At 38.4% G+C, this 27903-nt stretch overlaps 1 protein-coding gene and 1 long non-coding RNA gene across 2 annotated transcripts in view; one reads left to right on the forward strand and one right to left on the reverse strand.

The window, feature by feature from the left end:
- LOC309478059 overlaps positions 1-27903 on the forward strand; it is a 289830-nt gene that overhangs the window by 251239 nt on the left and 10688 nt on the right. The gene's annotated exons all lie outside the window — the stretch shown is intronic.
- The window catches only part of pof1b (POF1B actin binding protein), a 33427-nt gene continuing 18477 nt past the window's right edge, over positions 12954-27903 (reverse strand). Inside the window, exons 6-13 of the mRNA XM_082141313.1 lie at positions 24152-24244; positions 22438-22551; positions 21106-21258; positions 20234-20353; positions 17908-18036; positions 16485-16555; positions 16254-16380; positions 12954-14810 (exon numbers count right to left, since the gene is read on the reverse strand). Of these exons, the coding sequence (XP_081997439.1) occupies positions 16257-16380; positions 16485-16555; positions 17908-18036; positions 20234-20353; positions 21106-21258; positions 22438-22551; positions 24152-24244 (804 nt within the window). The 3' untranslated portion in view covers positions 12954-14810; positions 16254-16256. The remainder of the gene's footprint in view (positions 14811-16253; positions 16381-16484; positions 16556-17907; positions 18037-20233; positions 20354-21105; positions 21259-22437; positions 22552-24151; positions 24245-27903) is intronic.

A 27903-nucleotide genomic window follows, 5' to 3' on the forward strand; every position in this document is an offset into this window, starting at 1 on the left:
CGTCACGTGAAAGCTATAATTGATTTTACTTAGCTATACATTTGCGCCTGTTCGGTTTTATATGTCCTAACTCCGTGAGGATAGAATATCTTGTGAACGACGCAATGAATTTTGGTTTTTGAGCATATCTTTTGAGCAAATCGGAGCATGTTTCATGAAGTTACGAGCGAAAACGTGACATAAAGTGGGAGTAGCCTATACCACCGGAGTTACACTTTGGGGTTAAAGAGTTAATAGTGAGAATTGGAACCTAATCTAAATTGTGACCAATACATTTTATAATTTAAATGGATCTTTTTAAAATACAAATAAGTTCAAATATATATTTAACAAAAAGTTCTTTTTTATAGGTGTTATAGTACAAATTTCCTAAAATAATAAATGTATAGCTATGACGTACAATTACTCATGTCCTTTTTTATCTCTACCCATCTGTATGATGCAATAGCATGTATCCATCTCACATTATCAGTATGTGTGTGAGTGTGATGGGAACATTTTCCCTCAAGGCCTGCCACTGCCTCAGCCCATGGCACTCATACTGCCTGAGAAAGAGAGAGAGAGAGAGAGAGAGAGAGAGAGAGAGAGAGAGAGAGAGAGAGAGAGAGAGAGAGAGAGAGAGGCACTACTGGCCCATAGAAGGATCAATGTTAAAAGGCCTGGTTAATGACCGGCACACAGCTGACAAAGTCATTCATTTCTGCCGGCACTATGTATTCTGTGTGTGTGTGTGTGTGTGTGTGTGTGTGTGTGTGTGTGTGTGTGTGTGTGTGTGTGTGTGTGTGTGTGTGTGTGTGTGTGTGTGTGTGTGTGTGTGTAAACAAGAGGGATTTGCATGTTTGTGTGTTTCAAACTCAAATATGAAAATGAGAGATAGAATGAGAAAATTAAAAGCAGAAAAAGAGACTCAACAAGGCTAGATAAACAAACAATTTTGGGGTTTGATAAATAGAGAAACAAAGAGTGTTTGTGTGAATGTGTGTGTGTGTTCTGTTATGACAGTGCTAGTGTAAAGATCACTTCCCATGTCAAAGCACCACTGCAGATGAAGCTGTAATATTGAGTTACAAAACACTCCTCATTCACGGCCCTGCCTCTTCTAGATCGCTTAAAGGGATAGTTCACATAAAATAATTGAGCTGCAAGTAGATAACTAGAAGAATAACAAAGTGCACCAAATCAGTTTATGATTATAATATATTAAAATAGTGCAATAACTAATACCCATCTGCAATATCAAGCAGCATAATGAACTGTTTTTGTACTGCTAAATACCTGCAAAGCTGCTGACAACGGAAGCCTCGACACATTGGTTACAAATGGCTGCGATTTATTTTTTTATTTATTTTTTTATGAATTGACTTTTCACAGTGGCGCTTTGAATGATTTGTTCACAAATCAGACTGAGTTGGTTGTCAAGTTCAACTCACTCACACTGTATATATGTGTGCCTATTGGTCGGACTTGGAATAGAGTGCACGAGTCAAATGAATCACTAAAATTACATTTATGGTACTTCTGCGTCCTTTTTGAAGCTTAAAACCCCTGTCATGGAAAAGAGTGACCAGTATAGAATAAAAAAATAATAATTTGTCCTTTTGTGTTCCAAATAAAGTAAAATAGTTTTGGTAAGGTGAGGAAATGACAACTGTCCGTTTAAACTACACCCCAGAAAGCAAAGAGAGCTATTCTTCCTGATTTCTTGAAGTATCGTTTTTAAAGTGGTCTTAACCCCACACACTCAAGTGGAGCTTATTCTTCCAAACAACTAGTCAAGCCCTCTCATCCTCCTGCTCTGTACCACTGAGCTACGTAAACACCACCATCTGTATCTGATCAGAATTAATGCCCACCCCCCTCCACATTCTCCATCTTTCCCCGCTGCCCCTTTCGCCGCCTGGTCCCATGCACACATGGAGATACTTACACATCATCACCCCATTACATGGACATGGGCGAAGATATGAACACACACACACACACACACATACACAACCCATCAAAACACACCCCAAACTCCTCTCATAACAGACAAACACACTCCCTGTCCCCCCTACGCACCACGTAATTGTCGCTAATAGATTGGGGGTGAAGTATCCATATTCCATTAAGTGAACCAAACTCTCTGATTGGCTGAGCTGACGGCCCCTCGGAATAGCCGAGCTGGCCGCCAGCCAGAGGCTCATTTCCTGCCGGCCTGAGAGCCTCCAGCCGCTCCCGCTGCAAATGCACTTCCTGACTATGTATAAAATTTTTATTAATGGCCAGGAGTGCATCAGCAAAGGCTCAGCGAAGGAGAAAGAGAGAGAGAATGACAGAGATGGATGGAGTGAGGGGAAAGACAGCATTAAGTATGATTGAGCTCTGATAGAGGAAGGGAAGAAGAAGGAGAGTTTCCAGAATGCCCTTTTAAGAACATCTTTAAGACAGTGCAGACCTGCCATAAGTGTCTGTTCGTTGTCTCATAAACAGATAAAGAGAAAACAGATGAAGAAATGGGGAGATAGAATAAAAGACAAGACTTGATGAATGAGAACGAGAGAAAGCACCAGTTCATCCTAATAAATACTCAGCTTGGGGTCCGGTAGACTGCTGAATAGTTTATACTTTCAACATTTAGGCGTACACTAGTATGAGTAGAGTGAAAGGAGGCCAAGAGAACATGTGGAGAGATAACACAAATGAAGGCAGTCAGTCACCTTTCCCCTGGACAGATCAGGAGGCTTATGACTGGAGATATAGATTCAACAGATGATGGAAATTAAATGTCTATGCAGGCCACACCCCCAATCAAAACCACGACTTGACAGACAAGCCCATTTCTTATTAAACTCCATCAGCACAGAGGAGGAGAGGTCAAATGGCTGAGAGAAAGTCACAGCCAATTGGAGAAGATGAAGGTACTTGCCCATCCCAAAGAGGTCTCAGTGTCAGCAGAGTTTGTGTATATGAGGGCCAAAGGTGAGGGGGGACTCTGTTGACCCTTGATAGGAGCCCTAGTTACTGGAGCAAGGGGGTTGACAGGTCATATGAAGTAGATACGCTGAGATTTTAAAGGAATGGTTCATGCAGATATGAAAATTTTGTCATTGTTGACTAGGGCTGGATATTGACAAACATTTCACTATTGGATTCCAATTCCAATTTACAAGGTCTTGATTCGATTTGATTTCGATGTTGATTCAAAATAGCATCATTTGGATATATATCGGGTGCAGTGTGTCGCCAATTAAGGAAAAAAAATATCTTTCATTTAGCTGTAAACTATACAGTGATCCCTGTCAGTTGGTACATTAGTAGTTAATATTACAAAACAGAGTCAAGACTATTATATTCAATTGCTATTTAGCTAAATTGTCCTCTATAAAGTTTCTTTTTTTTCTAGTTGACTAATGAGTTCCCTATCTGTCAGTCACTTCAGCGTGATGTTGAATGCTGACACTAGGGGTCGCACTTGGGAGCCCCAAATACCTCTGATACTTCAGAAAAGGCCAATGAGAATTTGGGTATAAATAATACGGGTATAAAAGGAGCTAATATGTCACTACAGACAGATGCTCATTCTCATTCACCTCGTTGCTGGAAGATTACAGCGCATTGCAGCGGTATATCTACCCCACCTCTAAAAGAGCTAGAACGGGCCTCCCATTCCTCGTCACACACATTGCACCCGGTGGAGCTTCCGGATGAGTTTGACGTTGCATACATGATGCACCTGATTTCTCATACAGGCCTCCGGATAAGGATGAGCTGTCCTCAGCAGCTTCGGCAGGTGAGCCAGTGCCTTCCGACATGGAGGACTCGGCTAGACTCTCACCCTTGGGTGCACTGGCCCAGTCTGAGTGTGACGCGGAGTTGCCGGCCATACTTTCCTGGGCCGGCGAGAAAACTGGGCTAGAATGAAATCCTCTACTCTGTTCTGAGCGCTCTCAGTCGGATAATTGGTATCTGAGCTTGGAGCGCGACTCACAGCCACACCCCACCCTAGTGGCCTTCTTCTCGGAAGTGCATGAGGAGCTCACAAAGTTGTGGAAGCCAGATGTTTTACTGTCAGATCATGCTTTACAGACTCTTCCAATCTCTCTACCCTTGATGGTGGGGCAGCCAGGGGGTACACGGATGTTCCTCAGGTGGAGCATACAGTTGTGGTGCATTTGTGGCTGCAAAACGCCGCCACCTGACGGAATTGTCCTAGGCTCCCGTACAGGGCCTGTAGGTTGCTGCTGGACAGACCGCCTCCACCCTGCATTCCATGGCCATCCTGGATTGATGCAGGAACTTCGTTTGGCAATTGACTTCACTCTGAGAGCGACAAAAGTTACAATACCGGCTCACGGTCAGGCGAGGCCCACACTAGTGGTCCAGGAACGCCATCTCTGGCTGAACCTTGCTGAGATGAGGGAGATCGACAAAGTGCGCTTTCTCAACGCCCCCCTCTTTCTCAATTATTTCAACAACTGGCTGATTCTAGCTCACTCTTGAGATCACCTGTGTGTACACAGGGGCCTGATACTCAGATACCTCAGCCGATTGGTGCTTCAGGTCAACTGGGAAAAGAGCAAGCTCTCTTCAGTGCAGAGAATCTCTTTTATCAGGATGGAGTTGGACTCAGTCACTATGATTGCGCATCTCATGAACGAAAGCACACAGTCAGTGCTGAATTGCCTGAATTCGTTCAGAGGAAAAACAGCTGTCCCACTGAAAATAATTCAGAGGCTGCTGGGGCATATGTGTCCTCTGCGGAAGTAACGAAGACTGGAAGATCACAGAGATGTGCAGCCATGTCAGAGCTTTTCTTCATGCAAGACAGGTTGGAGGGCCGGTTGTACCCCTTACCCCTGAAAGTGTATGTGGCATAGCGGCACATCACAACGCATTGGATGGTAGGTCTTTAGAGAAGACCGACCTGATCATCAGGTTCCTTAGAGGTGCCAGGAGGTTGAATACCCTTATTCCCTTGTGGGATCTCTCTGTTGACTTGCTGGGCCTACAGAGAGCTCCCTTTGAGCCACTGGAGTCAGTCAAGCGTAGGGCTCTCTCTAATTAATGGACATACTTATCATCATGATTGCTTCTGAAGACAGTGTTTCTGACCTCGTTCACTTCCATCAAGAGGGTGGGAGACCTACAGGTGTTCTCTGTCAGTGAAACATGCCTTGAGTTCGGTCTGTCCTCTCACGTTATCCTGAAACCCCATCCGGGCTAAATGTCCAAAGTCCCCACTATCCCTTTTAGGGATCAAGTGGTGAACTTGCAAGCGCTGCCTCGAGACAAGCCAGATCCAGCCTTATCGTTGATGTGTCCAGTACGTGCTTACTGCAGTAAGTATTTACTTGGACTGCACGCAGAACCTTTGCGAGATTTTAGATTTTACAATTTCCAGGTTGATGCAGTTTCGTCCTGTGTGTTGTCAGTTATGAGCAGGTAAACTGCAACTAGCCGGGTGCTCCGCTTGCACACAGCTCCTTTCTCCTGGAGGTGAGGAGAATATATATATATATATATATATATATATATAATATATACACTATATTCTGTTATATACACACATATAGAGGGGTGCACATAACCTTTTTGTCTGGTTCTCATGGGAGCACCTGAAGACGCTGCTTGGTACTCACACTTTACGTGGCACACTTATCCTACAAGTTGTTGTCATCACTTTCATCCTGACTGCTCTCCTCACCATAACACTATTTGTTCACAGTAGAAATTAAAATATAGGTTAATCTTTGTTTTAATTTTATTAACATTAATGAAACAGACAACAGCAGAAATATTAGGCTGCTGTCACTTTATTTTTCAACTGTTCACTTATGACATAACTGAGAGAATTAGGTATTAGATGGGTGTTTTGACATAATTGTGTGTGTATGTGTCACGAAAGAGGAATCAATTTGGTGTTGGAGTGCTGTCTGAAACGCGCCTTTTTCTCTCTCTCTCTCTCTCTCTCTCTCTCTCTCTCACTGCGTGCGCACACTTCTGGTGTGTGCGGGTGTGTGTGGCTGTGGGCACAGATAACAGAGCAGGAGTCCAGATTTCCGCCTCTCCTTCCACGTTTAAAATCATTTGAATGTGTCATTTGGCAAGATAAAACACGCCCAAATGAAAACCTTTCACTCTATGATGGTTAAACTTAGCAGTTAATCAGTGAATCACATAGGTGCCGATCCGTCACGGGATCAACTGCATTGCACCCTTATTAATAACTAATAATTAATGGACATACTTATCATCATGATTGCTATCTTACCAGAGATCCAGAAATCCTACTTAAGTAAGTAAACATGTCCCTGTCCTCAAAACTGCCCAAAATGTTGGTACTCAAAAGCACTTCCCTCCACATTTTCTGCTGTACATCGTTTATTTTTACCACTCAAGCGCACGTGCGCACCAGTTATGTGCATCCCTGTATAGGCCACTCTGGTTTAGGCCAAATACTACAACAAATATAAGATAAAAAATATGCTTGATAATGTATTATTTAATTTATTATATTTGAATCGATGTAAAAAAAAAAATGCAATGTTGATGAGACTTTGATGTAATATAGTTTTAATAAATTATGCATTAATACAAACATTATAGTTTAATGTTATTAATGCTGCAGTGTTTCTCCTTGTTGATAGTGGGTATCAAAAACAATGTATACTGTAATGAAACATCGGCTACAATTTGAGTTATTGTACCAAACCCAGTGGTGAATTTTACTTCAAGTCCTCCATACCCCACTGCAATCTGATCAGCAAAAAGAAAGAAAGAAAGAAAGAAAGAAAGAAAGAAAGAAAGAAAGAAAGAAAGAAAGAAAGAAAGAAAGAATATTGCAAAAAGTTTGCTTCTTAGCCTTTTTTAACTCTAAAGTTTGTGTCACTGCACTTAATTGTATTAAGTGACCACCCACTGGGATCATGTGACAGGAGGCTGGCCAACGCTTGCGAACTTCAGCTGCATGCAATGTAGAATAAAATATATTAATATATGCTGATGTGACAATGGAAAATAATGTTGGTGATGGGATCAGTCATTCCGCAGAGGAAGCTGAGGGTGTTCTGCTGACATGATATGCGATTATGAATATTAATTATTGAAGTGCAGCAAGAAGTGAGGAAATATGAACCTGGGGCGGAAGCACTTCTGTCTGAATCAGTCTCTCTCACTGCTGAGTGTAGAGTGGACAGAGCCTAATAGCACATCCAGAAAAACTTACTCAAAGCTTTTGCTGCAGTCTCCAAACACTGGGGCTGAGCCATTTCCATGCCCTTTTAGGAATGGTTCACGCCAAACTTAAAATGATGTCTTCATTTGCTTACTCTCATTTTGTGATTATTTGTAATTTAGAACTATTTTCTTTTTTCTGTGAAACACAAATTGAGATGCTAAGCAGAATGTCTAAGCTGCTCTTTTCAATTCAGTGAAAGTGGATGGTGATTCATATTCTCTTATTGTATAATGCCAAGCTGAATTGACTAGAAAAGCTCTATCTTTTCAGAAGGTCATTAATCAATTTCGGCTATCACTCAAGAATGTTTTGTAGACTGTAAAAACTTTTAAAACACAACCATTTCTAAATCTAATTGTAAACACAGATGATGCATTCTAGGAAATAAAGTGTTCTTCCACCCTGGTCCATAATCTTATCATACTCTATTAAATTTGATAAAATACATATGTATTGTCGTCTATGGTGGATTGGCGACATTCAAATAATGTACTGTATCCCTAAATTATGTGTGCGTTCCATTGCTGCTGTACACAGGGGCTAGTGTCTCTCTTCTTAATGCCAACACATACAGAGAGTTTTTTTTATAATGCCCTCCCCCTGACTGCACCCTCTACTGACATTTGTGGGTAAAGCAACTCCAAAATAGAGATACTAGGGTAGCTTAAATTGACTGTTTGTTATGGGAAAAGAACACTGCCCTCTTTGTATTCCATGTGGCCCATAAGGGAGCAAATGTGATGGGGCTGAATCTGTTCACTGCTTTGGGGCTCGCTTTGGGGGACATGTAGGGGTGGGTTGGGGTCTGCTATTCTGGCTGTCACTACAACGTGGCAGCAACAGTGGCCAGTACTGTTTGAAGGGTTGGGCTGTCTCACCAAGTTTACCCATCAACCTCTCCTCAATCCCGCTGTCACCCCTGTAATTCAACCACTACACCGTATTCCCCTGGCCCTTTGTGATGGTGTGTCAGCTGCAGTGGCTGTGGGATGCAGATATCATTGAGCATGTGGACGCTTTGCATGTGGACGCTTTGCCCTTCTATACTGAACTCAGTTTAGTATCGTGCTCAAGGCAGTATGAGAGGCTGGTTTCTGTGCGCATGCTTTGGATGTTCCCAACCCAAGCTCTGACCGTTCCTGCTTACAGAAGATAATGACTTCTGTCAAGATTAATCTTGACAATGTGATTGTGAATGGGGGGACCAGGATGTTTCATGATGAGTGCCTCAGTAAGGTGTTCGATGCACTAGCCAAACATCACTTGACCCTCAACAGTGACAAATTTCTCTTTGCTGCACCCGCCATTGAATTTGTGGGATTCAAATTGTCGGTGGAGAACATTTCGCCACTTAATTCCAATGTGGAGGCTATCCAGTCCATTCCCCAAACCAACTTTGCCAGTGCAGGAGGCTTCCTTTCTATGAATGACTGGTTATTACTTGAATTTTCTTGCCCAACTACAGCCACTACAGCAGCAACTATTGCGGATAGATGAACCCTGGGTGTGGACTCAAGCATTAAGGCTATGGGACACACTCTTAAGGCTCAACTCACATTGCCCCCAGTGCTGGCACATTTCAGCACCTCCGGTGATACCCTGGTCACCTGCGACTCGTCTGCCGCAGCCATCGGAGCCGTGCTGTCAAAGACACAGAGTGGCGTTGAAAGGCCCATAGCCTTCACCTCCCGGGCCCTTGACCCAACGGAGCAATGGTATTCAGTGGGGGAGCGGGAAGCGCTAGATGGCACCTGTGCTTTTGTTTTTCCCTCCCTTTCTTGTTACGTCTCCTATTCGCTATCTTGCTCTCAGGTTCCTGTGAGAGGCCGTGTCAGCTGTCAATCATCGTCAGGGCGGCTCTTCTGCATCGGTATGTAGTGTTGTCTTTGGTGGATTGTTCTGTCATCATTAGGCATGTCTTGGAAAATGTGCTTGATTTGTTGAGTCTGGTTCTGTTGTTGGGGTTCTGTGGTTCGAATAGTGTGAGAGTGATCTATCTATCTATCTATCTATCTATCTATCTATCTGTCTATCTATCTATCTATATATCTTTATTTATTTATTTATTTGAAATCTACTCTTTTTTCATTTCTACTTCCTTAAAATCTTTTTTTTAGAATTTTTTTTTTTAAATTATGTATATTTTATATATATATATATATTATATATATATATATATATTTTTTTTTTTCTGAAATGTTTGAAATGTTATTTCCACCACATAATTATATTAGACACTATACATCATTTGAGATGTGGTGCATATGACACTTGTTGGTTCAGTTAAAATGCAGAGGCCTTCAGATCTTCAAATTGAATAAACTAGTGTTAGTATTAAAAGTGTGTTTTAAACCCACAGGACCAAAAGGACCTGCAAGATGCTGTGTCTAAAATTCAAAATAAACATATTTTGCATTAAATTCGCCAAAGCAAAAACAGCACCAACTGAGCATTCATCAAGTCTAAGTCAACCACAGCTCAATGTTAACAAAAAATGAGTTGGATCCTTTCTTTTGTCAAACGAGGTCTGCGTCTGTTCACATGAATCAGTGTCTATGGGAAATGGGAAAAACAGGCAGTGAAAAAAACAAGCATGCAAAGGATTCCAGACACAAATAGACACAACTAAATAAATACAGTGGAGACACACTGGAGAAACAGAGGAAAAAAGATCATGGAACACATGATTTACACAAGAGAGACATATCCTGACACACACACACACACACACACACACACACACACACACACACACACACACACACACACACACACACACACACACACACAAGCATCCTCAGAGGATGCAGCACAGGTACACACACACAAACACACACACACACAACGTTTACTTAGCTAAATCTAAATGGGGACATTCCATAGACGTCATGGTTTTTCTATCTCCTTACACTAACCCCACCCCTAAACCTACCCATCACACAAAGCTTTCTGCATTTTTACATAAAAAAAACAAACAAACTTGAATTACTTTATTTTTATACCAGATTTACAAATGAAGACATCCTTAACGGGAGGTTTTTGGAGATGTTGTCAGGTTTTGGTCACTTCTGGGTACAAAATTTCCCCCAAAATTTAGTTAAGTTGGTATACACACTCGACACAATGCAATCTCTAGTTCCATACCCTAACCTTACCAATCACAACTAATTGCCTAATCTGAACCCTTACCCTAACCTACCTTTAACTTAAATATAACCTTATCTCTAAAATCATGTCTTGATCCTCAAACAGGCCTTTAAAGGGGTCTCAGAAAGTGAGGATCGGACAAAATGTCCACACTTTAATCTCTTTCCTCACTCCAATGGTCTAAAACTCAAACCAGACCTCACAAACACACACACACACACACACACACACACACACACACACACACACACACACACACACACACACACACACACACACACACACACGCGCGCGCACATTTACCTAGCTATCTGAATGGGGAAATTCCATAGACGTAATGGTTTTTATACTGTACAAACTGTATATTCTATCCCACTACACTAACTAACCCTACATCTAAACCTACCCATCACACAAAGCTTTCAGCATTTTTACATTTTTAAAAAGCCTTTATTACTTTATTTTTATACCAGTTTTACAAATGAGGATCAATTCAATTTCAATTTCAATTTCAATTTTATTTGTCACATACACAGTTATACACAGTACAATATGCAGGATGTCGCTAAAGGGAGGTTTTGGGAGATTTTGTCAGGTTTTTGGTCCCTTCTGGGTACAAATATGTCTACAAAATATAGTTAAGTAGGTGCACACACACACACACACACACACACACACACACACACACACACACACACACACACACACACACACACACACACACACACACACACACACACACACACACACACACACACACACACACAAAGTAAAGCAACCAAGAAAGAACAAACTCAATGTTTCCTCTTGATAATTAGTTAATAAAATGCAAATCTGTTTAATAAAATACTGTAATTCGCCAAAGTCCGAAGCGCATAAAAATGTGCAGGAGAAATGGACTGAGTGATATACTGTAGAGAGAGAGAGAGAGAGAGAGAGAGAGAGAGAGAGAGAGAGAGAGAGAGAGAGAGAGAGAGAGAGAGAGAGAGAGAGAGAGAGAGAAAGAGACTGAGCAGTGTCTGTAAACCCAATATCCTCTGTGGCCCCAGGGGCTGGGAGTGAACGGCCAGTGCAGGAAGAGATGGGCTGCATTATCCACATCAAAGCTCTGAATTATCAGCCATAATCAATGCCTTTGCATTACTGCCCCTGCTCTCCTCTCACTGTACAGCACAGCAGGGCCGTGGGATCATCCGGAGAGAGAAAGAGAGCAGGGAAACCAGTGAAGGGGGAAATGGCATTAGTCTGGGGTGATGTCTGTTCTTAAAGTCTTTGTAGGTGTGTGGGACACCGACATTGGGCTGGACATTTAACGGTGGGCTTTGGGGTCTTGCTGATTGGTGACATTTTGGACAGGGTTTGTATAATGCTGCATCTCATCTTTGTAAATGTTGCAGTATTGTGCAAACAATCTTTCAAAAGTGCTTGATCACAATTTTTGTGTGATCTTATATAGTCTACTGGTGATATTACATTAACAAATTACATTTTTGTATACAGTGTATGCACATCGCCTAAATGACCATCATTAGCATTTGTTTGCATTCTGAAATTAACTTTAGGATTATCATAGGTAGCATTTAAGAGGGAAATACTTTAATTTAATCTTTTTATCAAAGATATGAATCACCCAAAGTGGTATTCAAGCCCTTTCAGATATAATGACCTCATTGATGGAGGGGATGTCAAAAGCTGTCCTGTGTTAGAAAGGAAAAGTTGTTGTTTTGGCGCCCTCTGGTGAATAGACTAGTGATTTCTGAACTTTATTTTTAAGCAATTCATACCAGGGTTTTACCTAAAACAAAAACAAACAAAAAAACATTTCCGTTACTTAAAACAAAATAAACTTTAACTGAAATAAAATAAAATATTTTTAAAAAGCTTAAACCTATTTTATTTCATCTAGTTGCCAAGGCAACATGATCCTTAAAAAAATCATGATTTTAACTTTTATCTCCATAGCGAAATCTCAGTTGGCCAGAGAGATATTCGTCTTTTATAAATCTTTCAAATATTCAGTGTCCGGGACGCCATGAGGAGACTGTTAGTGTACTCTGTAGCATTTTAAAATCTTGAGCTTAAAAGTGTGATATGAATAAACAGTGCTCATAAACGGCAGTTGAGAATGTATTCTCAATTGAAACGAATGGAGGCTTGCCTTGGACCCGGAAACAGTATTCCCTACGTCACGACTAACAAGCCAATAGGGATTTTCACACTGCGCTTAACCCCAGGTAATCATCAGTCTAATTGCCTTTATCCCTGGGTAAAGGAACATTTCACACTTGTAATTTAGAAGTGGGGTTGGTACCCCTTTTTACCCGGGGTTATGTTAACCCCGCATTGCGGTGCCAAATTTGTACAGTGTGATACGATGTGGTGTTAAAATGTTACAGCTAGACGCTTAGCAACCATATAGACTGTAAAAAAAAGATGGACGACACACCTTCACTCTCTTCTATTGTAGAAAAGTGAAGCCGCCAATTTACAAATAATGACGCTGACTTCCTGCGCTAATTAAATTCAATAATTTGCATATTCATAGAACTGCGTATACCAAATGAGGCAAGAGTGAAAAGTGTAAATGTCATTTTGATGATCAAAGATGAGTTTTAATGGTTACAATTATTGACTACAGGGGGACTTTAACAAAAACTATAATAGTAGGCTAGCCTATATATCAGTGACACTGAAAAAAAAAAAAAACCTAATACAGACAGGAAAAATGTTGAAACCATTATTGTAACAACAAAGAAAACAAAGCAATTAATAGGCTAATAAATCAAATTGACAATCCAAATATAAAAAAAAAAAAAAAAAACCAGAAATGTTTATGTAAGTTTTAATGTTTATTAACTCTATTTAAAAACAACCAATGTTTACATAGGCTAAAATGAACCATTTGACAGATAAAGAAAAAAAGTTACATACAGTATAGCTTTGAGAAATTAGCTTACACTAATCAGTTTTCCCATGTGCTATCAACCACTTTAAAGCAGTAAACCCCCTCACCAGCTTACATTACATATTAGTGGTCTACCGATGTATCAGCCAGAGATTAGGCTACACTTTGTTTTTTAACAATCGCTAGGAGGGTCCTAGTTATATATAAAAAAATAAAAATAAACGATCTGCCATCGGCTGATAACTGTGTGTTTGCGCCCCCTTGTGCCAGGTACAATATCCAACAGCTTTGTAAACAGATAATGTGATTTTTATTTTTTATTTGTACTTTATTTATTTTTACATTCTTGTGCTTCTCGTGTACGTTTTCTAGGCTATATAAACTACCATTCAAAAGTTTGGGGTCAGTAAGACTTTTATTCAGCAAGGATGCATTCAATTGATCAAAAGAGAGAAAAAACGTTTACATTGTTACGACAAAAAAAAAAAAAAAAATGTGTTCAAATAAAATATTGACTTTTGTTTTCACCAAAGTATCCTGACAATAGACAGACAGGAAAAATGCTTTATGGTTTCCACAACATTAAGCAGCACAACTGTTTTCAACATTGAGAAGAAATGTTTCTTGAGCATAATTTTAGAATGATTTCTGAAGGATCATGTGACAATTTTCTTCTAGAAACAAACATTGTTATATTATTTTCATGTTATCACTGTAAAGCTGCTTTGACACAATCTGTAAAAATTGTAAAAAGCGCAATATAAATAAAGGTGACTTGACGACTGGAGTAATGGTGCTGAAAATTCAGCTTTGACACCACCGGAATAAATTACATTTTAAAATATATTCAAATAGAATATTTGAAATTATTTAAAAATGTAATATTTCACAATATCTGTTTTTAATGTATTTTTAATCAAACGTGCTTTGCAGCCTGGTTGATGTTTATTTCAAAAACATTAGAAAATGCTACTGACCCCAAACTTTTTGTATTTAGTGGGTCATCCTGCTCTCCAGATATCTGTCATTGAAAAACATGTATCGGTCGACCACTATTACCTATAGGCATCATTTTCTATATAAAGCATCAACTCTGTGACATAAGAAAATAAAGATTTTTTTTTTTTGCATAATTAATGTACCCAAATGAATAAGAAAACCAGCAATCACCTTTTACATCACTGACAATGCTTAACTTTCATTCCAGCCAAGGTATATGATACTTGCAAGTCGTTTCTCTCCAAATATTTACATTCTTACAGTAGTGTTGTGGTGCATCATATGAAGAGATGACACAAATATAAAAATAACTATCAGTAGTCACGCTATATCGTAATAAACAAGATGCTTCTGGAAGATTTTGTGTCATTAAATGCTGTGGTTGGTTCATACTTCATATGGCATTATCCAATTCCAAAGCCTAAGCACTAAAAGTCAGCGCCACCGCCACCAATAGGAGCCACTGGGAAGAGGGCGGCATGCAGGGAGAGAGAGAGGGAGTGAGATTCAGACGGGGAATCTTCTTCTTCCAGTTCATTCCTGTCAGAAAGAGACACTTCTAAGAATTGGTAATAACAAAACACACATGGACAAATTCCCTAGACAGTTTGGCTACTTGTGCATGCTGTGTTTTAGTAGGAAACGCATTTTATATTCACTAACCACCTGATAACCATCTCAGCTAATTCTGGGTATTTCCCCGTCAGCGTTCATTACAAGCTTGAGAATGCTTGGCAGTTTTTCAGATTTCAGGATTTGTTTCGTATTGTAGTAGTTTTGATAATATTCCGAGTGATAAAATGTCACTCTGAATTTCTTTGGGGAAACAAAAATCTTTGTAGGAAACTCAATGGATACAGACAAGTTGGCTTCCTTCCCAGAAAGTACGCCCAGCGATGATGAGACTTTGAAATATTGGTTCATCCATTCTGAAAATATGATACGACCACAAGATTTGTCAACTCAACACATTTTGTAAAGATGTTCTGGCACTGCTGGTGTCGATGTAAACATTCACTGGGCTGTATAGAGCTGAAATACCGTTTTATCTTAGAAATAATAACTGGTGCAAGAACAGCACCTGTTTTCTGTGGTCTTTGTGGTGCTTACTGGCAATTCTTTGTTTAAGCAGAAGTGTGATTAAATATGCATTCCGCTTTATTGCATCATTTTGTTTTTCATCGGTTATTGTGTATAAAATAATGAGGTCACTGGCAAAAAGTGAGCTCAATGACATCATTCATTTATGCCAGCAGTAGAATTTAGCATTGGCCCTCTACGCCAGGGACTGATCTATTATTAACTAGAGAACAGTGTACTGTTCCCAGACAAACACATGCTTAAGATAAATGCTCTGGACAAGGTGTGAAATGATGGAAATGATGTGAAACTTGTAGTGCAACTAAAGAAAACTTCGTGCCACTTTTTTTTGTTTTTGCATGAAAATATACATGTGCCCAGAAAACTTAAAGTCAATGATAAGTATACCCTACTACTGTTCAAAAGTTTGAGGTCAGTATAATTTGATGTTTTTTGAAAGAAGTCTTATGTTCACCAAGACTGCATTTATTTGATTAAAAAAATTACTTTTGCAACATTATAAGTGTCTTTACTGTCATTTTTGATCAATTTAATGCATCTTTGCTAAATAAAGTATCAATTTAAAAAAGAAAAAACATCTTACCGACCCCATACTTTTTACTCGTAGTGTATGTTTATAATATTAAATATAATCCAATAGATTCAGAATTTAGCTTTACATGAGCATTTGTGTTAAAAAAAACAAAAAAAATGTTTTGCCTGCTGTACCTTTAACCCCTCTATGTAAACGCCCTCCTTTTCTAAAAAGCTTTTTTTTTCCCTTTCAAAATATCATAGAACATTTCTAATTTACATGACCCCTTTTAGGTGACCATAGTAAAAAGTCATTTCTACACAACACCTGGAGAAATGCCTCCCATTACAAACAATTTCAAGTCTTACAATCTAGATTACTCGTGTGGTGACCTCCCCCGTACTCTCGAAGATGATGGTCCTGTCCTCTTTAATAGGTGGTGTGTACTTGTAATCGTCACTCAGCAGACCAAGTAAAGGGTACTGGGTCGCGTATCTGTTCCATGATAAGAAAGAGTTCACAATAACCATTAGGACTGAATGGCAATTTAGTTTTCACATGGTATTCAGACTATTCATAAGCAATAAAAACACACACACCTCTTTGTAACGATAGTCTTCGTCGCACTGCTGGAGCTGTCAGTCTTCTGCTGTTTGAGTCGCATGATCTCCTGAGAGTAAAAAGACAAAGGTCAGAATGAAGCACTCCAGTATTGTACTATGACTTCACATTCCTCAAGAGTAATGAAGCTGAGGTAACGCAGAGACGGAAGAAACGAAAGAATGCCAATTATCAAGTGCTGTTCCTTACAATGAGAACCATGCCCTCATTCAGTGATGCGTTTAGAAATAGATGTTGTTTTCCTTGAACATGTCAATACCGACTTCTGATATAATTCATATTTTAAATATCTATTTTTCCTATTATATCTAAATATCTATTTATATGACTGAATTAACCTGGAGTAAAAAAAAAAAAATCCTTGTTTTAGTTTTACAGTAAACCTAGAACCTCTAATTCGGTTAATCCTGAGTTAAAAGGGACTTATTATGCCCCTTTTCACAAGAAATAGTGGATACATTTATGTAGTTGTTGTGGAGTTAAGTTGATTCAACTCATCGACTAGCATGTACCGTCATGTTAATCTAAAAATCTTTTAGACACAAGTTTAGTGCAAATCCAGTGTTGATCAGTGACTGGTTTGCGAAGCAATCAGGCGTTAATTGATTTTTTCTCAAATATATAACACATTAACGACTTTCTTTGACACATTTCCTTGATAAATGAAATTCAACTCAGTGGCTCAGACGGCTGGAGTCAATGGTTACTCATGTTTGCTGGTACATCCAATAACATTTGTAAAGTTTTTTTGGCGCAGACATTGTAATACTCTAGCTAGCTGATACAGCGAGTAAACAGAAATGGCAGAGACTGTGCTTCTCACTCAGGACGGGATCTATGCTAATAGGGCAGATCGTCACCAGTCATGGGCGGGGCTTCACCCTACTCTTATGTAAGAGTACGGGAAAACCTGAAACCACTCGTTTGCAGACAATTTTTTTTAGAATTTTGCATAATAGATCCCCTTTAAGTCAGGTTTAACTTAAAATTGCTCCTGAGGCATTTCTAGAATGACAGACTGCATACATTACATAGCATGATGAAAATGAAATGGTTCAAAGAGGCACTGTCTGTCAGACCAATAGCCCTGTGGGCAGCGCTCCGACAAATGACGCAGGTGTGCCTCAGGCGACCTGAGTTCGAGTCCCGGCTCGATCATGTCTCATCTACACTGTCCTATCTAATAATAAAGGGCATAAAAAGGCCAAAAATAAGGACTGCTTCAACTCATTGAGCTTTATGTTTTTCCAGCAGGTTTCCAAGCTGTCAAATTTCAGCTCATGGAAACATTGGGAAAATGTCGCATCACATGGCAGATCTGATGACAAACGCATTGTGTGCTTGTTAAAAACAACACTGACAGAGCATTTTATGTCTGTATGAGGGCGTATGTTGACGTACCTCCTGCTGGCGTCTGATGACGCTTTCATGCTGCTCCAGTTTGGTCAGGAGCTCAGTGATGCGCAGTTCCAAGGTGCTGTCAGAGGTGTGTGTTACGGTGCGCTCCGACTGGATTTTTATAAGCTGAGACTGGAAAACAAGAAATACACATAAAATAGATAGTTCTGACTAGATGGGATGCATTTGAAGGATTCTACACTAACATTCATAAGTTTGGGGTCAGTAAGATTTGTTTATAAATGTATTTAAAGAAATTATTTGTATTCAGCAAAGAGGCATTAAATCGATCAAAAGGCATTTCTAATGTTCTAAAATCTTTCCGTTTCAAATAAACGTGTTCTATTGATCAAAGTACTGTATCCTGAAATTTTTTTTTATCATGGTTTCCACAAAAATACTGTTATCAAATATGATGATAAAAATAATAAATGTTTCTTGAGCACCATATCAGCATATTAGAATGATTTATGAAGGGTCTGAAGACTAGAGTAATGATGCTGAAAATTCAGCTTTAAATCACAGGAATAAATTACATTTTAAAATATATAAAAACAGAAAACAATCATTTTAAATTGTAATAATATTTCACAATATTACAGTTTTACTGTAATGTTGATCAAATAAATGCAGAATTGGTGAACATAATAATTTTTTTTTTAAAACATTTTAAAAATTGTTTTGACCCCAACCTTTTGAACAGTAGAGTATATTAATGACCCAAATTGTTTATCAATCATCCACAGCCTACAGTTTGACTAATTAACTATATTACTGAATGAAATAGTTTGTCTCTTAATATTTATTGAACATTTGAGTCTTACTAGTCATTTTATAAAAGCATTTTAGGATGCTTATAAAAGCAATAAACAGCTTCTCCATACTTAAGTGCGTTTTACCTAAAAATTTAATACATTCAGGGTTCCCACTCTTTCATATGAACACCAGATTCAAGGACTTTCAAGCACTTTTTAAAAGCACCTTTTACTTTATATCAAACACAATAAAGGTGGGTTTGTTACTGCCAATCTGGACACTATCAAAGACCTACTATACCTGTGTCTATCATTACTGCAGTATGTTAAGGCATATACTGACAACTAAGATCAAACTTAATGACTTTTTAAATACATTGAGTAGAGAGTAGAGTGTACGAGAGAGAGAGAGCGAGCGAGTTTGAACGAGAGATGCAGTTTTCAGCTTTATTATTCCTGCTTTTAACATCTATGTTTTAGTTTTTTATGAATAATTACTTGATTAAAACATTAAAATATACATACATTTTGCAATTAAATGAAATTGATGTGGACAAGGTAATTATTAGGCATTACAAAATATTCAAAATATTTTACATGATATCTGCAGGTTTTTAAAACATTAAAATATACATACATTTTGCAATTAAATGAAATTGATGTGGACAAGGTAATTATTAGGCATTACAAAATATTCAAAATATTTTACATGATATCTGCAGGTTTTTTTATTATTAATTTTAAGTCTTTTAAGACCTTTAAGACATGCACAAATAAAATTAATTGGGGGAGATCAGCGTTTATGCAACATCCTAAACCATAAAATGACTATAACACAAGGACTTAAACAACTTTTCAGTTCAAATAATACAAGGTTTGACAAAAACAAATGTTTATAAATATATAACCTCACATTACCACACATACTTTATTAGGCATTATTCGTTGGAAATTTGATTAAACTATTTTATGTAGCTGAATCCTGTGCCAAGCGCCACTGAATTTCCCTGATATTGAGCTTGTTTAATATCTTCACGTGTTTATCATGTAGGGCTGCTGCGCGTGATCACGATCCATGCACTCACAACGCTTTTTTTCAGTGTATAAAGGCCATTTTTTGTAATAGCACCATGCTACTCACAAAATTTTGTTTAGGTTTAATTCAAGCACCTATGTTTGTTTTCACATACTTTCTAGCCCTTGAATCCATGAGTCTGAAATTCACGAGTTCACACTTATAAATAAATAGAGTTAAAGAATATGCGTATTTTGCCTCATGTCCGAGGGAGGGCTCCGAGCTTGGAATGTGGCCCGAACCCAGAGTTCTCCCCCGCATCCCTGACTGGGATAGGAGCTAGACGAGAGTGAGTCGTCGGAGGGATGCTTGGTTCGAGGAACCAAGATGATTCGGCTATATAAATAAGCCTCGGATCGTACTGATAGGGTAGATCATTTGAAAATGCTCTTTGCTAATAAAATATAATTTCAAGTACTTTCAAGAAGCATGGGAACCCTGTACATTGAGTACAAATTCATCAACTCCTTTGCATTTTTTTTGTTTCTTCCTTATTTACCCGCATGTTCTGGAGCTCTCTGTCCTTCTCCCCCCGTAGATCATTCAGCATCCGTTCATACTCTCTAGACAGCTCCTGTGTTTTGATTTGGACAGTGGAACTACTGCACTGCCCTGTCAACTGCGGAAGAGATACAGACAAAAGGGGAAGAAGACACATGAGGGAAGGGAAGACAAAAAATACAACCCTAGAATCAATGATTTCCACAGTACAATGTCTACTTTCCTATTTTTGAGCCAACTACAAGACTGCTAATTATATAGTAAAATAGTAAATAATGCTAAGTAAATACTGAAACATAATATTATAGCATGTAGTTAGATTGGACCAGCCACAGTCTACAAAGAAGAAATTATCATTTTTCAGTGTGAATTGATTGATGAGTTTAAAGGTCCGTGAACAATGTTTCTCTTGTGTCGTCTTTACGGCACACTTCACTGCACACAAACATGCAGTGTGACCAGTGTAGTTTGCTTTACAAACGTTTGACTGGTTCTTTTATTGAAAACTTTAGTGAATCGCACCGTCGGAGCGGTGATGGATGTGACTCAATGAGCCGCAAGTCATTTCAAGTCATCATCATTTTCATTTATATCTGATAGGAAATGAACTGTTCTTGTGAGTCGTGTGTGTTATGTGTATAATAAAGGATTTTGACTAGGCTTAGATGCACTTTACAGCTGGTGTTTGTAATAAATGATATTTAAATAATAAAAAAATAATTTATATATATATATATATATATATATATATATATATATATATATTTTTTTTTTTATCCGAAATAAAAGTTTGTGTTTATATAATAAATGTGAGTGTATGGTGTATAATTATTAAACCGAATTTTGATGAAGACCCTGAGGTTTGCCCACCTTCTTCCTGAGCAGCTCATTCTCCTGCTCCAGGGCCCTCTTGCTGCCCTCCAGCTCTTTGATGCGGAAGTCTTTGCTGGGGTCTTTGCTCTGAAAGGTCAGTAGCTGACTTTCTAGAGAACGCTGAGCATTGTTACTTTCCTTCAAAGCCGCCTAAGAGAAAATGGAAATGAAAGATCTGAAATAGATATCTAATAACATGCACAGGTTGTTAGTTATCATCATTAAAGGGGTCATGACAAGTTTTTGCACAAAACAAAAAACAAATATAAGTGTGGAAAAATTATTATTTTCATTCCTCATTCTGACCATCATTCTCTATCTGAAATGATACATTTTAAGGGCAGTGTAGAGAGCTTCATTGATTATAATGGGTTCTATTTGCCTGTGATGTGATGAGACGAAACACTCGCATCCAGTGTGGGCATTTGTCAGTCGTTAAGCGACTGAATGCCTATGGTGCGATGATGTAAAACTAATCGTCGATGTCTTGCTCTGGAGGCAGGCATATGCAAATGTATTTTACTTGATTAAAGGGGACCTATTACGCCCCTTTTTACAAGATGTAATATAAGTCTCAGGTGTCCCCAGAATGTGTCTGTGAAATTTTAGCTCAAAGTACCCCACAGATAATTTATACCATGTTGTAAATTACCATTTTTGAGTGGAAGGAAAAACATGCTGTTTTCATGCACCCTGCTCCCCACCCTGCTTTCCAGAAGAGGGCGGAGCCTTTACATCTGGTGCATCAGATACTCTGCCAAAAACTAAAACATCTGTTTGGTTTTGATGATCTCTTTCACGGTTACGCTCACGTGACATTGCAGTTCTTCATCATCATTCATCATGCAAGTTTATTATCTGCATGTGTTTTAAAGCCATATCAGTCTAAACTTCTGATATATGGTTTTCTGAGCACAAACATCCGAAGCTCGCGCACAGAAAGTTGGATGTCAGATGGCGCGTCCTATTAGAATTAAACTAACTTCTCTTTCACGTCTTATTGCACTTAAACTGTTAAATACACACAAGGTTATGTCAAAAACACACAAAGTTCACATGGACACAGTGGGTTATATCTGTGGATGTAAACAGCAAGTAAAGAAATCACATGTGTATATTAGATTAAAGTGACAGCAGCGTAATATACAGTACCTGCTACTATATATGCTGTTAATATATATATCAAACAACAAAAGAAAAACAGAAATTCACTCACTGCTCTTGATTGAACAACTTTAGTAGATTTAATAAGAATACATTTCTTACTTAAAGGCTGCTGTTAAAGTGTTGCATTGTTGACAGGAGTGATGAAGTCAAGTTTTATGGTACCTGCAGATGTCTGCTTTGCTCACGTACGTTCTCCAGTAGTTTCTCATATTGAAAACCTTGATCTTTCCTATAGCTCAGTTCTTTCTCCAGCTCCTCCTTCTCACTCTCCAGATTCTGCAAATGCACACAGTTAATCCAAATGCAAGTTGCAACTAACCACATAATTGTGCATGCTTAGTTAAAAAAAAAAAAAAAAAAAAAAAAAAGGCTTATAGATTTGTAAATTCAGTAGATGCTACTCAAATTCTATGCTAACAGGTTATATCTTCAAAAACCCTCCACAAACTACAAAACGGTGACTCTTATTACTGTCTGTTTTAATTTATTTATTTATTTTAACTGTACATTACCACACCTTTTAGAGCTAATTACCTTTGATTTAAGTGCTTACATGTTTTTTAAAAGTAAAACTTTTGTAAGAAGAAAGTCTGCCAAGGACAATGATCAAATATATAGTTTAATGGTCAAAACTAGCGCTGCACAAATTATCAAAATAAACAGAATTTTCGATATGGCTTAGTGCGATCTGGTGTTTTCAGTGTTTCAGAGCGACTCCACATGAAATCCTCTCCGCATGTGTTCTGAGTTTGGGTCACTCATAACATGCATTTTGGAATTTGGGAAGACAACACGTGCCAACCATCTTCCCAAACTTGTAATGAGAAGCGCTTACTGTATAAAGCAGCTGTTTTCAAAAAAAGAGAAGCTTTAAGGGCTCCCTGCGGTTTCTGCCAAAAAAAAAGCCTGATGGTTTAATGCTTGAAAATTAAGACTTAAATATTAGTAGTTTTACAGGTTTTTTAAAAGTTTTTTTTAAGGTGAAATATTACAATAGTAATAATAATAATAATAAACAATATTATTATTCATATTTTATAGTCATGTTTAATTATTGTGCAAAGAATTTGCAAAGAATAAAAGAATTTCCCAAATCATGCAGCCCTAGTCATACCATAAAATATATGACATCAGAATGCTTCAACTGACCAATCATGATCAGTCAGATGTCTCACACACACAAGCATCCATTCATGCACAGATTATTCAGTGCAATCACTTCCGTATTTCTTAATCAAGTTTGCAATACGTCTTGCTTCAAAAGAGACCGCACACAAAGTTTTGTTATAAGCAATTATCTTTTTACAGTTATTATTTTGAGTGGATAATTAGTGAAAACACAGACACTGATGTAGTTGCTGTCTTCAGTAGCTGTTGGCTGCTCCATTTTGGCTTACCAATTGAAAAGATGCTGCATGTATTTGTGATGATTCATGTTAAACTGAGCAGAAGCTCTATTCAGTCAAACAGGAAATTACCTCTTGCTATACCAACAAAGCAGATATTCTTGTGGTATACTGTATCACAATCTGAATTTTTATTTGCAGAAGTAAGGTGCATATTATTACATTTGACATTAACTTTTGTAATTTTCTCATGTTTAATCGAAGAACTAGAAAAAAAATGTTTTACCTTCAACAAAACAATGCTAATATAATGTTAAAGGGCTGGCGGCTGTTGTGTAGCTGTTACATCATACCATTGAATCTGTGTATACACGCATCACACCTTGAAAAACACAAGGTCAGCTGAAAGCTGGACTGTAAAGCAAACGCACGCCCACGAGGCAAAACCTGATATGTTCCATCATCATATCTACTGCTTCTGCAGGACAGGAGGCTGTCGGTTGGTTTAGTGGTAGAATAATCGCACTCACCCTCATATCCTCCTGCATACGCACTAGTTCCTCTCGCAGACTGCTGAACGTGGCCATCAACAGACGCATGGTCTTATCAGCCGTCACACGAGTCTAGATGAGGGAGAGAAAGACTTTACTTTGTGTCTGAAACTACTGCCAACTAAAGTGCTTCATATGTATTAACTATTATTAGATTATATTATATTTAGTGCTTTCAAATCGATTAATTGTTATTAATCGCAGCTAACATAAACGTTTTTGTTTATGTGTGAATCTACAAACTATATTTTCAAAAGTTTGGGACGCCTGCCTTTACATGCACATGAACTTTAATGACATCCCATTCTTAATCTGTAGGGTTTAATATGAAGTTGGCCCACCCTTTGCAGCTATAACAGCTTCAACTCTTCTGGGAAGGCTTTCCACAAGGTTTAGGAGTGTTTATTGTAATTTTTGATCTCTCTTCTAGAAGCGCATTTGTGAGGTCAGGCACTGATGTTGGATGAGATGGACGGCTCTCAGTCTCCGCTCTAATTCATCCCAAAGGTGTTCTCTATCGGGTTGAGGTCAGGACTCTGTGCAGGACAGTCAAGTTCCTCCACACCAAACTCACTCATCCATGTCTTTATGGACCTTGCTTTGTGTACTGGTGCGTGTTCATGTTGGAACAGGACGGTATGCTGAAGCATTAAGAGTTCCTTTCACTGGAACTAAGTGGCCAAGCCCAACCCCTGAAAATCAACCCCACACCATAATCCCCCCTCCATCAAACTTTACACTTGGCACAATGCAGTCAGGCAAGTACCGTTCTCCTGGCAACCGCCAAACCCAGAGTCGTCCATCGGATTGCCAGACAGAGAAGCGTGATTCGTCACTCCAGAGAACACGTCTCCACTGCTCTAGAGTCCAGTGGCGGTGTGCTTTACTACATATGACGCTTTGCATTGCACTTGGTGATGTAAGGCTTGGATGCAGCAGCTCGGCCATAGAAACCTATGGAGGTATTTTTGGTGCAAAACTACTGAACGCCTGTGACAGTGGAATTTGAAGTTGTAGAGAATAGCCACACATGTGTATCAGTAAATTTGAAGTCACAGAGAGAAATGTTTTAAGAGTTGCAAACTTGTAGACTTTTTTTTATCTTCCACAAACACAACACAACAGTCACACCTTCTCAAATTCTTCATTGCAGGTGCACAAATCCTATTCTACAAATCACAAATTAAGAAACTCATACGCTCACATTTTTGCTACAGTTGCTGCAGTGAATATGGTGCAAAACGCATTTACACACCCGCATCGAGAAATGTGAAGTCACAGAGAAATTTTGCTCATCTGCAAATCAGTATGTGAATTCATCCAATGAGAGTTGCACACTTGTAGAATATTTTCTCACAAATGTCTTGTATATTTTTCTAGCACAAACACAAGTACATAACTACAGCTGCTTGAATCTGCCTCGACGAATCTCAAACACTGTTTTTAGCTTTCAAGTGACAAGTTTCGCGCGCTCTCCCTTTTGCACCAAGTGCACCGTGAAATGTGGGGCAAAAGTGAGTTGTGCATCTGTAGAGGCAGTGGGCGGAGCCTACATGAATATTCATGAGTTTCCCGGGCATGCGCGTGGAACTGCTCATTCTAGTTCACGCTCCTCGTTTCTCAGCAGGTTTAATGGATTATTTCAAAAAAGGTCAAAATAGTTTCAGCGCGAACTTAAACTACAATTGTGTATCGTTTTGTTAAATTCATGTTGTTATTAATTCGTCACTGACTGAATGATTGCTGGCATTCACTTCGTGTAGGCCTATATACAGTAGCTACAGCAAACTTCAACTCGCCGTATAAATTGCACCTTGCAAAGCTTTAAAACTGTGGCTTTTACTAATTATTATCATTTGTTGATTGCAATAAATTAAATAAACCTTCACAAATGTATCTATGGGCTAACACTTTAAAAAATATATATAATATATCCTGGTGTGATTGTTCTTAAATTCTTGTTCGTTTAAATAAGCCAAATCATGTAAGACCAAACTCAAGCATGAATGTGTTGCTTTAATACATACGTACAATTTGGATTAAACAAAATTGTATGGACAAAAGTGGATAAATTACATTTGATACAACTAGGTTACTGTAAATGAGAAACAAAAAACACTTAACATTATTTTACGGAATATAATAAGCCACCAATTTGATGTTCTAAACAAAAATATTTACAAACATACTGGCAAAATAATATAACAATATTATTTTTAATGTTTTGATTGCAAGGTGTGCTTGTTCTGGTTTTGATTTAATAATATATACACGGTTCAAAAGTTTGGTATTAGTAAGGTTCTAAGGTAAGGTACCTCTAAGGTACCAAGACTACATTTATCTGAAAAACAGTAATATTGTGAAATATTTTTATCAACTGTTTTCTATTTAATTGTAGTTTAAGTTCGCGCTGAAACTATTTTTACCTTTTTTGAAATAATCCATTAAACCTGCTGAGAAACGAGGAGCGTGAACTAGAATGAGCAGTTCCACGCGCATGCCCGGGAAACTCATGAATATTCATGTAGGCTCCGCCCACTGCCTCTACAGATGCACAACTCACTTTTGCCCCACATTTCACGGTGCACTTGGTGCAAAAGGGAGAGCGCGCGAAACTTGTCACTTGAAAGCTAAAAACAGTGTTTGAGATTCGTCGAGGCAGATTCAAGCAGCTGTAGTTATGTACTTGTGTTTGTGCTAGAAAAATATACAAGACATTTGTGAGAAAATATTCTACAAGTGTGCAACTCTCATTGGATGAATTCACATACTGATTTGCAGATGAGCAAAATTTCTCCGTGACTTCACATTTCTCGATGCGGGTGTGTAAATGCGTTTTGCACCATATTCACTGCAGCAACTGTAGCAAAAATGTGAGCGTATGAGTTTCTTAATTTGTGATTTGTAGAATAGGATTTGTGCACCTGCAATGAAGAATTTGAGAAGGTGTGACTGTTGTGTTGTGTTTGTGGAAGATAAAAAAAAGTCTACAAGTTTGCAACTCTTAAAACATTTCTCTCTGTGACTTCAAATTTACTGATACACATGTGTGGCTATTCTCTACAACTTCAAATTCCACTGTCACAGGCGTTCAGTAGTTTTGCACCAAAAATACCTCCATAGAAACCCATTCCACAAAGCTCTCTACACACTGTTCTTGAGCTAATCTGAAGGCCACACAAGGTTTGGAGGTCTGTAGCTATTGACTCTGCAGAAAGTTGGCGACTTCTGCGCCTCAGCATGTGCTGACCCTTTTCTGTGATTTTACGTGGCCTACCACTTCGTGGCTGTGTTGCTGTTGTTCCCATTTGCTTCCACTTTGTTATAATACCACTAACAGTTGACCGTGGAATATGTATTAGTGAGTAAATTTCATGAATGGACTTATTGCACAGGTGGCAACCTATCACGGGACCACGCTTGAATTCACTGAGATCTTGAGAGCGACCCATTCTTTCACAAATGTTTGTAGACGCATCTGCATGCCTAGATGCTTGATGTTATACAACTGTGGCCATGGAAGTGATTGGAACACCTGAATTCAATGATTTGGAGGGATGTCCCAATACTTTTGACAATATAGTGAATGATATCTTAAATGAATAATCACATATATTAACTTTTTTTTGTGGAAAAAAAGAACAGAAAACAGAATATATATATATATATATATATATATATATATATATATATATATATATATATATATATATATATATATATATATATAT

Source organism: Leuciscus leuciscus (genome assembly GCF_965113295.1).
Source record: "Leuciscus leuciscus genome assembly, chromosome: 16".
Classification (NCBI taxonomy): domain Eukaryota; kingdom Metazoa; phylum Chordata; class Actinopteri; order Cypriniformes; family Leuciscidae; genus Leuciscus; species Leuciscus leuciscus.